General features: G+C 26.8%; 1 protein-coding gene across 1 annotated transcript in view; it reads right to left on the reverse strand.

Moving 5' to 3' along the window:
- The window catches only part of Kul (Kuzbanian-like), an 80,028-nt gene that overhangs the window by 11,127 nt on the left and 54,779 nt on the right, over positions 1 to 14,122 (reverse strand). Inside the window, exon 5 of the mRNA XM_089225152.1 lies at positions 1,086 to 1,217. Coding sequence (XP_089081278.1) covers positions 1,086 to 1,217 — 132 coding nt within the window. The remainder of the gene's footprint in view (positions 1 to 1,085; positions 1,218 to 14,122) is intronic.

Raw genomic sequence — 14,122 nt, forward strand, 5'->3', positions numbered from 1 at the left:
TTTTGTTTAATTGATTTTTTTTAACTTTGAAGATTTGGCCTTTCGTACTATATACCTATTCCCCTTATTTACCCCCTTATCAAGAGTTTTTTAATTAATAAGCTTTAAGTGACAAATATAAAGTGTCTTTATATACTATTTCATCACAAGTACAACAAACAATACAAATGTATAGAATAATATTTATAAAACTTTGAATTTAAAATTCTAAAAATCATCTAAACTAATATATCTATTAGGTACATAATAATATTACGTTATTAAGATTCCAGAAATCTAAAGATAACTTTTTTTGTAGGAGCATAAATTACATTTAAAAGTCATGTATCTCATGGTATTCTTAGAGTACCTAACTAGGCAGCTTAAAATATTTAACAAAACAATATATTGTTAATGCTTGGGATGTATAATTTAAACAATTAATATGCTTCAACATTAGTTAACTGTAAAACATATTTAATTTATTCAATATTATTGGAATTCTGCGGTATATTTTTTGCAAAATAATTTGCAAGACAACCCGTTCACCTTGAAGCCTCAGAATATATGGATATATACGTGTGGTCGTTTCCTAAACGATTTCATCTCTTTAACACTATAATTTTAATGTTTAAAAACGTAAGACCAAACTATACCTACCTACGCCTACTCCACTATACCCGTTAAGATCTGTGTATGTTCTTCTTAGTTGAGAATTAACAGCAACTTACCATCAGAGTTTGTTTCTATTTATTTCATAATATTTGTACCTGACAATGTTAGTCATGGAGATGGAACTTTTTTTATTCAACTTAAGTCATTAAGTAACGTGTGTGGTACTCTTTAGCAGCTGTTACAAATGGAATTTTAAATGAGAAAAAATATAAAACAAAAAACATAAAACAAAAAACATAATCACATCAGTTTAGACGTAAAAATGGCACCGGTGGTGTTAAAGGGTCTTTTGTGTTGACCTTTTAGAGCGTAAAAATACCAATTGAGTAGTAAAATCATTTTATATCCTGCAAGAATGTTTACTTAACAGCATGTAAAATTCACCGAGTATGAACAAAGCGTGTGTCTGTATTTAGTTGATTTTAACTTACCCGAAAATATTTCTAAAAACTTTTCCACTCCATAATTCCCCAGGAACTTGTAGGTAGGGTCTGGGTTGGAGTGCACTTTCACCCTCTTAATCATGAAGCTTATATTGTCTGGTTTGCCGTCTTGATTAAAGTCTGAAAAAAAATATGATATAAAATTAATAACATTGTTCTTATTCTACATTTCTTTAATTCTATTTATTTTATACTATATGTCTATATAGTTGTAGTCTTTTCTATTTTTCCATAGAATGAGCTATTTTTATAACAGTAAAATAAATCATTGAATGATTTAAATTATGGGTATTTTCAAGAAAATATATACGATTAATAGAATAAAAACAACATTATAATTATTAATGACTTCTGTATAGAAAAAATAATACCATTTTATAATAATGGTTAAGGCAAATATTGTAGTGTAGCGTTTCAATTTACGATTTATTTTCATACTCAATATTATACACTTATAATACGTCCAAACGGGATCATATAATATTGTTATTATACATTGGATGTACCTACATGTGACAACATTTTATTTTACGAAACATCTACCAGATTGTAACCTGATAGTTTAGACATATACATTAAAATAATTCAATAATACAAAAAATATATATATAATGTTATGTTAAATTATGTAGATGTTTGCGCTACCTATTTCAAAACCATACGTTTTTATTTAATACGAAATTCACTTATTTTAATGAATCTCATTAGTGAAGAGAAAAACCAAAAAATTATACATGCAAACATGACATTTGAGAAATAATATTATTATTATTTGTAAAAAATACGTAACATAAATATAAACTGTTCAACTAATAATGTTTACCAATATATTATATATCATGATGTATTTATAACAAGAGGGTGAATACCAAATATTTTCGTTTACCAACTCGTCACATATTATTATACAGATGAAAATGAAACTTTGCTTCGTATTTCCAACGCGATGAGCTCTAGGTTAAAATTTAAAAAAGTAAAATAACTTATAATCAGATAAGAGTTATACCTTGAACTAAGATCATATACTTAAAATAAAATAATATATTAGTATATAAAACATTATTTATGTTTTAAAATCAAAATATTGAAAAATTGAGCACTGCAGCCTAGGTATTTTATGCGATTAAAAGAAAATACATATACAATTTAGTCTATTATTCTAATACCTACTACGTATATTAGAACAATATGTGGCATCTTATTTCTTATTTAACTTTTCTAAAAATCATAACTCATAGGCTGTTAAGAAAATACTTCATTAATTAATTAACCATTGTTATAATCATGAATCATTTTTTGAATCTATTAAATTGCACATATCAATACTATTAATTTTAAAATATTAATGCTAAACATTATTGTAATATTCAAGATATCTCTTTTTTACCATGATAATTAATATACTCGTATAAAGCGAAAAGCCGAAAACCAAGCGACTGAATTCAAATTTTCATTATCGTATGATCATTGAACGTAATAAATATGATAAATTTTGATATTTATATCTCATTTAAGTCACGTAATATAGGTATATATAGGTATACAATATATATAATATAGATACTATAGTTTAGTACCATATTGGTTTAGGTACTAACCACTCATTAATTTTTAATATTTCGTTTAAAATTATATATATCATCCCACAAAAGTTTGGTACATTGATAAAGAAAAAAACGGAGACAAAAACTAAATTTATTCAGAATTGGACCCAGAAAACAGCCAATGGTTTAATGGACATTTTGAATGGTACTCGTTTCAATTGAGCAAATATAATAAAAAGTCAAAGTAGTCAAACAAATTTCTCCGTATAATAAAGAGAAAAAATCCATAAATTCTGGTTCTAAAAGTATTTGCAGTAGACAGCGGTCTAAATGAAAAAACCTTTAAAAAACTATTTAATTAACAAGAAGAAGAAGAAGAAAGAATATAAAGAGGACCCGTGACCTGCAATCGTAGAGTACCCCTGCTGTTTAAATAGAAATTGATAAATACGAATAAGGTCAGAAAATAGATGTCTTTATGAATAAAAACAAACATGATACTTATAATGTCTACCTACAATAAATATGGTCACTTTTGATTGGTATTAAATATCATTTTCATATACACACAATTCATGATCTTTTAAATTTGACGAAATTTCAAAACAATTTGTCAACAGAAAATTAAGTTTTGATTCAAAAATATAAAGGTACTAGCTGATCCTGTGCCCTTTAAAAATACCAACTTTATACGGTTTAAATTTAGTTCAATTCGTTTTCAATTTTAATCGACTATCTTGAATCTCAAAATACTTCACTTTGAAATGAAAAATTTTGAAAATATCGTGAAAATTGCAAGCATCAAATTATTATTTAGGCTCTACATTGAATGACTAGTGAGTAGTGAGTCAGTTAAATCAATTTTGTCATTTTTACTTAATCCAACTTATACGGTGGATTATATACAATAGCCCATCCGATGGTTTTTGATATAACTGCGTATAACTTAACTTCGCTTGGGAAAAAATCATCAATAAATACAAATTCGTGTAACTCGGTTTCAGTGTAGCTAAGTTCAGATTGTAATACACCAGGGTCTAATATGCGAGAACTTTATTTTTTACTTTAAAGTATGACCGATATCAATTTCAATCACAATTTGAGGAAAATAAATAATAAATAATTATTGCATAAAATATTTTGAAACAATTTATTATAATAATACTGTAAGCTGTAACCATTAGAAACTATTTATGTTAATTATTAAATTTATGCTAATTAATTTTTTAAACAACAATTTCCATCGTAAACCTCAAAATTTTTGCTTAATTCAGTAAAAAAATCGAGAGACAAAATCATTGAGGTAAAAAATAACTTATCTTATGAGTTAGATCAATCACGAATATTAATTATAGCCTGATGAAAATCGGTCGAGTAGTTTGGTAGACACTAGACAGTAGACACAACCATCGTATACGAAATTATAATATATATATATATATATATATATATATATATATATATATATATATATATATATATATATATAAAGATATTTAATGTGGTTTTATAGTTTCGTTAAAAAACTGAGATTATGCATGAAAAACATTCACTAATTAGAAGAGGATTAAAAGAAATCTTTATAGGCTCTGTTTAAAATTAAATTCTTTAAAATGCAGTTTACCCTGGGGAGGGGGCGGGATATAATAGTTTCAGCATCGTTTAGGCACGTCTACAGATTATACAGTGTAATATATGGCGTTCATTATCTTAATTTGGTGTTCGACCGACCAGGATTTACTCAAAAATTACAATTTCAATCTAGTGGAAGTCTCTGCTTAATATTTATAACTCGGGCCGGATTTTAACGGCTTACAAAAACAAAGGCGAAATAAAAATAAAATATTCATATGGTCTTAAAAATACAGACAGAAGATGATTTCTCTACTTTGGTTTCCGTTTTAAAAAACAGCATAAAAGAAATCAGCAATAGAAAGAACTCATAAAATAGTTTCCAAGACTTTTTAGTTATTTGCATAAAACATAAAAATACAAAATGTATACAATTATGATTTTTGAAAAAAATCTATCAACGACTTCTACAGTAAATTAAACTAAGCTGAAAATTACAATTTTTACCAAAGATGAAAGTTATTTGTGTTAATTTTTTTTTTTTTGTAAATAAATTGAAATTTTAAATAATAATAAATAAATGTATTATTTTCAACCTATAATCCACTATTTTTTATACAAATTCTAAACTAAAAATTAAAACGTGTCTTAAATAATTTTCATACTTTTAAAAGAAGAATGAAGAATGTATAAATATATAAACATTAGGTATATACTTATAAGTTTTTCAAATTTGTCTAATTATTAATATTTTTTCCTGAACATAATATGATTTATGAATGGTAATGGCAGAATTCATCGATTAAAGACAACAAGTATAAACTTATTATAGTAGTTGGTAATCAGATCTTCGTCAATTTTAGATTTTCTGTTAAAAATATTAGCTTAATGTCGTAAAATTAAACAAAATAATTCATACAAAATATGTTTTGTAAATATATATGTTCTACATAAAAAATATATAGATAATTAATTATTTTTTTAGAATTAATAAAATAAAATATGCATTATATTAATTTTATTATACCTAGGTAGTAATAATATATTGAAGGTATATAAAAAAATTTTTCTATTGCATTTAAAACATTTTTATACTAAATTAATAAATGTTAAGAGGATTAAATCTTGTTTCAAAACAATATAAACGTGAAATTGCTATTACCTTAGGGTTTATGATCAAAATCTGTGTTGTGTATACTAAATGTTAATCATAATAATTATCAAACCACGTGGGAGATACAATCAAATTAATTCACTAGGTATTAAAAAAAAAATAATAATTTTGTTTGCAGGAAGTTTACTTACATATAAGTACTTTTATTTAATTGGAATATTTGATCATAATATTGTTGTTGATTAACAATAAGAAATTAAGTAAATAATTAAATCAGTTATTACTTATTATAGATTATATAAAAACTATAGACGGAATCTCCGATAATCGATAATCCGATTTTCGACTTCAGTACCTCGTTCGATCAGAAAGTGAATCTAGTTGGTACTTTGGGGGGTTAAAAGTAAAAAATTCACAATATTTTTCTCAATATTTGGGATAAACAAACTAAAAATTAAGGGAAAAACGGGAAATTTTACACACAATCAATTTTCGACAAAATAGATTTCGGTTTTTGATGTAATTTTAAAACAAATGACCACAGATACACGAAATATTCACTGAATTTTTATATAAGTATATTCTATGTACCATACGATTTTCAAAAATGTTTTACTTATGTTGAACAATTTATAGGCATATGCAATTTTCGATCATTATTAGTTTTTTAAAAATTAATATCGATAAAAATATCTGTTGGGTAGATAAGCTTGAAAATTTAATCCAAGGCTCCTAACAACATATTGTTACAATAGCAGTTGAAAAATGTAAAAATACACAGGAACGATTTTTTTTTTTTTTATAAACATTTAAAGCTCACATTTTGACTAAACGCGTAAAAATCACGGCAATGTTCAAATTATCTTAGATAGAAATTCATAAAAAATGTTATTTTTAAATCTAAGATTAGAAAATTTAATTCAAGTTTCCTTATAAGTTTGCCTACCTTTATCAAAAAAAAAAAAAAAAATTCGTATTACAGTAATCCGCTTGTAACTTACTTTACAGCAGAGCGATATCCACTTTCCCGCTTTTTTTATATTTGTAAGACTTTTTTAAATTTTAAATTTATTAATTTTTTTTAATTATAATATTGATGAGATTTTAACCAGGATATTATTATTTATACATGAAAAATGGTCTGTTATAAAGTAAAAAAATTTTGAACATTAAATACAATATCTCATCAAGAATTTCAAGAAAAAATTTGATTTTTTCATTATAAGCATTTTTTTTCAATTTTTTATGAAATCCATAAATATCATGAACATTTGAATATTTATTGTCTATTTCAATGACTTTGATTTTCATAGAATCTGAACAAGTACTGCAAATATCAAAAATATAATTCTAAGTTTACAAGACGTTTTAGGTTAAATAGTTTTAATATGTTTACTTTGAAATTCATTGGAATACTATGGTTCAAATAATAACAAATTCATTTGTTATACACTCGCAGGTACACAAAATATATATTTCATTCATCCTCACTTCCTATACTCCCTAAGCTAACCTTTTGTAAGCTATTGTACAGTATTTTTGAGTAGTTGTAAAAACATTGTTTCAAAATATAAGAAAATATAATGATAAAAATCAAACTACGAAAAGCGAATAAAGTAAAAGCGGTTTTACTCTCTTGTGTTAAATTAAGATTGGCAAACATATAATTTTATTATTATCATGAAGTGTTCGAAATACATTTTTTTTTTTTTTTAATGTATATGAATTTTATGGTTTTATAAAGTTTGCAGGATATTGTATTGTAAATGTATTTATGTGACTGAAATGTATATACTTGAAGAAAGTTATGTTACAACATTAGCCGTTGTCATAATGTTTCTACGTCCACAATGAAATCGTATACAATATTTTAGTGATGTGAAAAATAACAGTTTCTCTAACATCTTGTTGGATAAATAGTAAAACAAATGATAAGTACAACTGATGTTTATATATATAATTATATAACAAAGGTAATCGATTTTACAAATGTTTATAAACTAACCATCTGGACTCATAAACTAATATTTACTGTGGATAATATATTGAACAATATTGAACAGCGCATATCTAAATTATATGAAATGGTTATAAATGCAACCTATGCAAGGTAATGTTTTCATATTATTATGAATAAACATGAAATAAACGAAAGTATTTACGGTTAATTTTTCACAGTGAACGCCATGCTTAATTATATTTAAATTTCATAAAAATATAATATATTACTTAGATAAATATTTTTCGTAAATATTATAACGCTCCGAATTGCCCTATATAATAATCTTTTGTCTACAAATGTTTTAAGAGGTAGATTAACTCTAATTTTTAAAATTATAGAGTGAAGTGTATTATTGAGAATGTAAAATTTTCCAGGTTATATACGTTAATAAAACGGAGACAACAAATGCACATGTGATGTCCTCTTAAGGATTTTAGAGTAATAACAACGGTTGTTGATTTCAAGAAATGCAAACTACATTGGTTTCCGGTAAACGTTAATGAAAATTTAAAATGTTAAAATGTTTAATCATACAATTCAGTAGGAATAGCTGCGGAGTCGTTTGGAACATAATCTTTATAAAGACGGATACTACCTATTCTATATACGCGTACCTTATATAAATATAATACCGACGAATATAGCACGACTGTGTAATATATGTATATATACATACATAATTATATATATATATATATATATATATATATATATATATATATAATATACCGTTATTAATTGAATAAAAAAACAACGGATAAAAGGTTTTTCTACGTTAACAATATATCGGTGTTCTCGAAGAATCTTCTTATAAAAAACATGCTCGTCCAGTATTTTCCATCGTTTTCATTTTAGAAATAAATAATTCTCGAAACCGAGTAACGCACTACCTATACCAACAGTTTTATCCGCTTCCACACTCGGTGCTTGGTCGATCAAAACGAGTGGATATTACACGTATACTTAGGATCACACACACACACACGTCGTCGCATATTATGTACAAAATATAATACGTATACCAGCTTAGGTAATATCTCACGATGGATGGTGATTTTTATGATGAGAATAACGATGATGAGAATTATGGTGATAAATATGATGAAAAATACGTGATGCTTCGTAGCTGCCGGGTTATGCGTACTGGTGCATACGTACATACGATTAATGAAAATAAATAAGAAGTCTTAAACTTTTACGGCATGTACTGTTAAAAACTAACCTAACCTTAATACCTAGCCAAATCCAACATAGATGTATTGTATACTTTTATGACGAACAAAATATTTATTTATTATCAAGCAATGCTTTTTGTACATTTAAGCTGTGCATGCATACATTTATTTAATTATAGTACATTCTAAATAAGTTGTTAGTTTTATAATTATGCTATTAATATCCATAGTGTTTTACCATTGATTGGTTTTACTAGATTTTCACTAAAGTTTGTTAGGATTGAATTGTAGGTACCATGAGAAATGATAATATTACTAAATATAAAAAAAAATTTTGCTCCAACATGCTCCACGATGAAATTATTTTTACTTATCTAGTGTATAAGATCCTTAGAGTAAATAAATAAATGTTTACACATACTTACTTGTAATTATTTGAAATTATACCATTGAAGGGCAATTTTAATTTATAAATTATGGTAAAAGGAATAATGAATTATTTTGCATTGAAAACGAATAATTTTATTTTTCTGTACAAATTATTTAAAAAGGTAGCAAACATGATTTAGAATAATTTAGGTTTGCATCAGGTCTTCGTCGTAAGAAACACAATATACGACAAGTGAATGTACACGCATTACTTTTGGATAAACATTATACATATATATTGGCGCAGGAAACCGATTGAAGGCGTGCGTTTGAAAATTCGTTTCGTCGCAGGTGATGGCATATAGCGATGGTGGAAACGGCGTCGGGTGGTATTAATGAAATAACACAATCTCGACGCGTGTCTCCATCGTCGTCGAACGGAAGTTTCCGGAAAATGCAGCAACGTTTAGGTCACGCGAACGGCGTCGACGGTGGCGGTAAAACGACATTAATCAAAGAGCACACTTGCGCACGTACGCACACATACACACGCACACTCGTGTGTACACATATTATACATATATAGATGGATTTTTCCCCAAACATACACGTACAAACTTACAGCAGCGGCAGCTTTGACCCACAGCCAACCCTCCACGTATATTGCACAGGATCGTCCGGATCGAGCACCCAAAACGTAACTCCATGGAAGGGCTGCTCTATATAAACTCAATTTTATAGTAAGTTTGGATTGCTCTTTTGAGAGCGCGGTGGTGCGATCCCTTCTTGCAGTTCTCATCCTTAACCTCTTCCTCTTCCTCCTACTCCTTCTCACCACCGTAGAAGATTAGTTGGTCTTTCTCCTGCCACGCGTCAGTCGCATCACGCGCTCGTTCTCCGGGACGATATTATTTTTATTATTATATCAACCAATCTTACTCAATTGCCGCTACAGCTATAATATATATATATATATTGAATATTCACATTTACGAATAGAAATCGAATTTATTCCATGAGGTTTATTAAGGTTAAAAGAATAACCACACATGTGTGACGGATTAACCAACTATACTTAGAATTTAAATTATCTTTTTAAAAGGCAATAATTCGAATAGCCATATATATAGGGTGAGATGACCTAAAATAGACAATATAATATAGGTGCACGTTATGTTAAATTAAAAACATGTTATTATAATATAATGTTATTAGAAATCCCAGGCGAATAGCTAATTCTCAAAGACAAATTTTGAGAACAGCTATGTATTTTTGAACATGATTTTTCGTCTTTATAAGCAATAAACGTTTTCATAAAACTTAAAAGACGGTCTCCTAGTGGTTAAAGAGGACTCTTCCACTTGCCAAACATGCGGAACTGGACTTTCCGTCAAACAAATACCTAGCCGACTGTTTAAAGTATATAATCAAGATTGGATCGAGCACAAAATTTCACATAACCTGCAGAACACCACACTGGGACCCAATCACGATCATAACTTAAACATGATTCATTTTCTTAAACAAACAAAATTATATTCTATAATTTAGAAATATATTATTTCTATGATAATTTCTTTAATTTTTTTAATTAACTTTTACATTTATAACATTATTAAGTGACTAACAGCTTTTGCTGTTAATGTTAAATTTATTTTATTATCAATAAAAAAAGAAATTTTTAAAAATTATGGTATTATATAGATTAGGTATATAGTTTGAAGGAGTTTATTATAATTATTTAAATGTATTAATTTACAAAGAACGTTTCCATATCCGTAAAAATAAAGAAATATTATTAAGTGGCATATCCATTTTTAAGGCGAACGATCTAAAAGCGAAATCATGCAAGGGTTACACAAGAAAACACGTTCACGATGTAACAGTTTTACAGAGATAGCTTCTTTACGTTGGAAAATCAATGAGGCGGAGTATAAAGTCTCTCCATATCTTGCTTATGCTCTATATTCTTGGACAAGTTTGACATAATCTGTTTGGGTTAAGTTTCTAAAATCGCTAGAATGTAGAGAGGTTAGGGGTTAAGATGTTGATATACAACGTAAGTGATGGTATTTATAGTATATATTTACATATCAAACAGATTTAATACCTATAATGTTGCTTTGAGAGTTAAGTCTAAAACTGCGTAATAAGTTTTTCAGTTTAAGTATAAGAAACTGTTCACAGAGATATTTTCTTTAAAATTAAAATGGCTTCACTAAAGTTACCTACTGTAAGAATATTATTAATCACAACTTAACAAAGTTAATTTTGTTTATTCTTTAAGAAGATAAAGAGGTTCCACTGAACAAGACCATGATGAATACATTAATCACAGCCAATGTAAATTAGGTACATAAAATAAAATAGGAACTATAATACTCCGCCGATGTAAATAGTAAATAAACATTATGTATATACCAAGCTATGTTAGTTTTATATTACTATAGAAATAATAATAATATAAATAATAATATAATACTTATACTTATGTATAGGAATAAATAAAAATAATCTGATGATGAATAGTTATAGTAGACGGTTTTTAAAATTTAAATTCGAATAAGCTAAAATAAAAATGACTATATAAAACATAAATAAAACTATAATATACTTAATACTTTTTAATCCTATAGGTATTATAGTTATTATATGAAATATATGATTTAATTCTTCGTTATGTGTTATCATTAAGTATTTTAATTTAATTTAAATAAAAATATTTCACGATAATATTTATCAACATAACTGTTAGGATCAATGCATAACTATATTATATTATCGTACAGTAGGTATATAATGACTGAATATGGATTGCTGTGATGAATAGAGTTTACTAATCTATACATTTTGAGAACATTTTACATTCAAACTAAATCCATAAAAAATCATTCAAAAATTGTAAAAACAGAATTATTTCAACTGTAACCTTAGTAAATTTTAAGTTTAGTATCATTTTCGGTGGATCAAAATTACAGTAAAACTTCGGTAAGACGAAAACCCTGATCATACGAACAATTTCTTTGGTCCCAATAAAAATACATAATGATTGTGAATCCCCGTCAAGTCAGAACCCGGATTAAGACGGAAAAATTGGACAGTCCTAAGCGGTTTGGTCTTAGCGAGGTTTTACTAAACTTTAAAAAAAAATTAGGTACTTATATCCATATCTAGAGGCAAAAATTATAGTTTCTGTTAAAAAAAAAAATCAATGATAATGAACATACAAGGATAACGTAAGGTTAAAAATGTTGACATTTCCCAAAAATTTATATTTCCGACATTGATACCCTTCTCAGCAAACCATACTCTATACTCCATACTTATATAAAATATAACTCATCGAATTCATTATGAAGATAATATGAGAAGAGACAAACTGTATGCATACATTTAGTATAATAAATGTGTATTAAAAATTGAAAAGCCAAGGGCTTGTTGACAACATGTTTAATCATGATTTTCATACCAAATTCGTTAATATTCATTACCTTATCCTATTAAAAAATCAACAAGGTGTTTTTAGTGTATATAGTGATAAACATTTTAATTATTATTAATTAAGTCTCATTATGCGCTTGACTATTTAGTCAATTAAATATACTTTCCTTAATTTGAAAATCTAAATCGTGAATTAATTATATACTTTAAGTGTTGATATAAACGATACAACATTAAATTAATTTAAATTTAAAAATATATGTTATTTGAGTATAGTGGACGTTATTCGTTGGGTGTGGAAGTAGGTAAATACATTATAAAATTGTTATTTTAATTTACGAGTTGATGCAGGTAGCAGTGCACACAATTATAAACTAACATAAATATTTATAATTCGATACCAGTAATCGCATTATAACACTGTTATAGTATGATCATTATAACAACAAATGCACGCATGTAGGAAAATTCAAAAGACTTATAATAGTTGTATATATTTATTTACATGTATGAAAAACTATATCAGGCTGCACCAATCTTCAGTCAAGGCAAATTAAAACGTAAATATCAAAGAAAAGAAGAAAAATAAGGAGCATTGGCAGCTTGATTCAGAACGATCAAACGAATAAAATATACAAACATAAAAGTACAAACGATTACAACAACGACAACGAAGATGAACGAACGATTTAAATACTCGAGCTTACATATTATTTGTTGACTTACTACTGTAAACAGAATAAACGACGAAGCTAAATTCTGTTATGAAAATATAATTTCGTTAACATTATTGTGAATAAATTGTCTTATATATATTTATCAGTTGCAAAATAAAGTGAATTTACCCTCTCCCAGAAAAAATAGTATCCACACCGTTATCTTAGACAAGACGCGTAAACTCTCCAAGAAACTTGTTATGTACATTTCGTAATCAATTATGGTCATAGGTCCCTTCATCGAATACTCGAAGTGTTCGGAATGCTCAAAAGCTCAAATGGCACATCTAAATAATATGATACAATTCAAATAATATTATGTACCTACATAACAATTCGTCACATACAGTGAAAATTATTTAGTCAACGATATTTGTTTACAATTTTGTATTATTAACAATACGACGACGCACATAAAGACTCTTTGGTATGTCGACTTAGTTATAACAACAAGAGGTAATAATATGTTTGAACCCACCAAAGCATCAACATCAATATGTGAGATGATAATATTAAGTGGTAAGTGGTAATACATAGCGTTATGTAATTTGTCACGAATTTGTTCCGGGCAACGCCGGGTAATTCAGCTAGTATTATATATGAATTTAAATTATGTGTTAAAGATTGTTAATAGGGTAATTTGTATTACAAAAACATATTATTGTTATAGACATTAATTTACTTGGAGATCGACCACAAAAAAAATATATGTATATAATGAATATTTTATGCACGGGCCATAATATTCATGTTGCAAAGATGTATATTTTTTTTTTAACACTGGTGTAAAAAATATGGAACAATGACATCTAACTATTTCATTTTTGGTTGCTCTGAGAGTACAAATAATTCGATTAAAAAGTTAAATATGTCTAATAATATACAACATAAAAAATTTTAATACGTTTAATGTTTGTTAGTTTATCCATCTATCAGCTATTTGATTATTAAATCACAGTTTATACAGTTCTAAATTTTTATTTCACAGTCTGGAGCAGAAGAATTTTTGAAAAATGTTGATCAATAAAATATGTTGAATAATTTAACTAATAGTTGCTTAAACAATTAAGCTTTAGATGAACTTGTGCAATG

The sequence above is a fragment of the Diuraphis noxia genome, unplaced genomic scaffold (genome assembly GCF_037042655.1).
Source record: "Diuraphis noxia isolate RWA-SAM2 unplaced genomic scaffold, SU_Dnox_SAM2 contig0004, whole genome shotgun sequence".
Classification (NCBI taxonomy): domain Eukaryota; kingdom Metazoa; phylum Arthropoda; class Insecta; order Hemiptera; family Aphididae; genus Diuraphis; species Diuraphis noxia.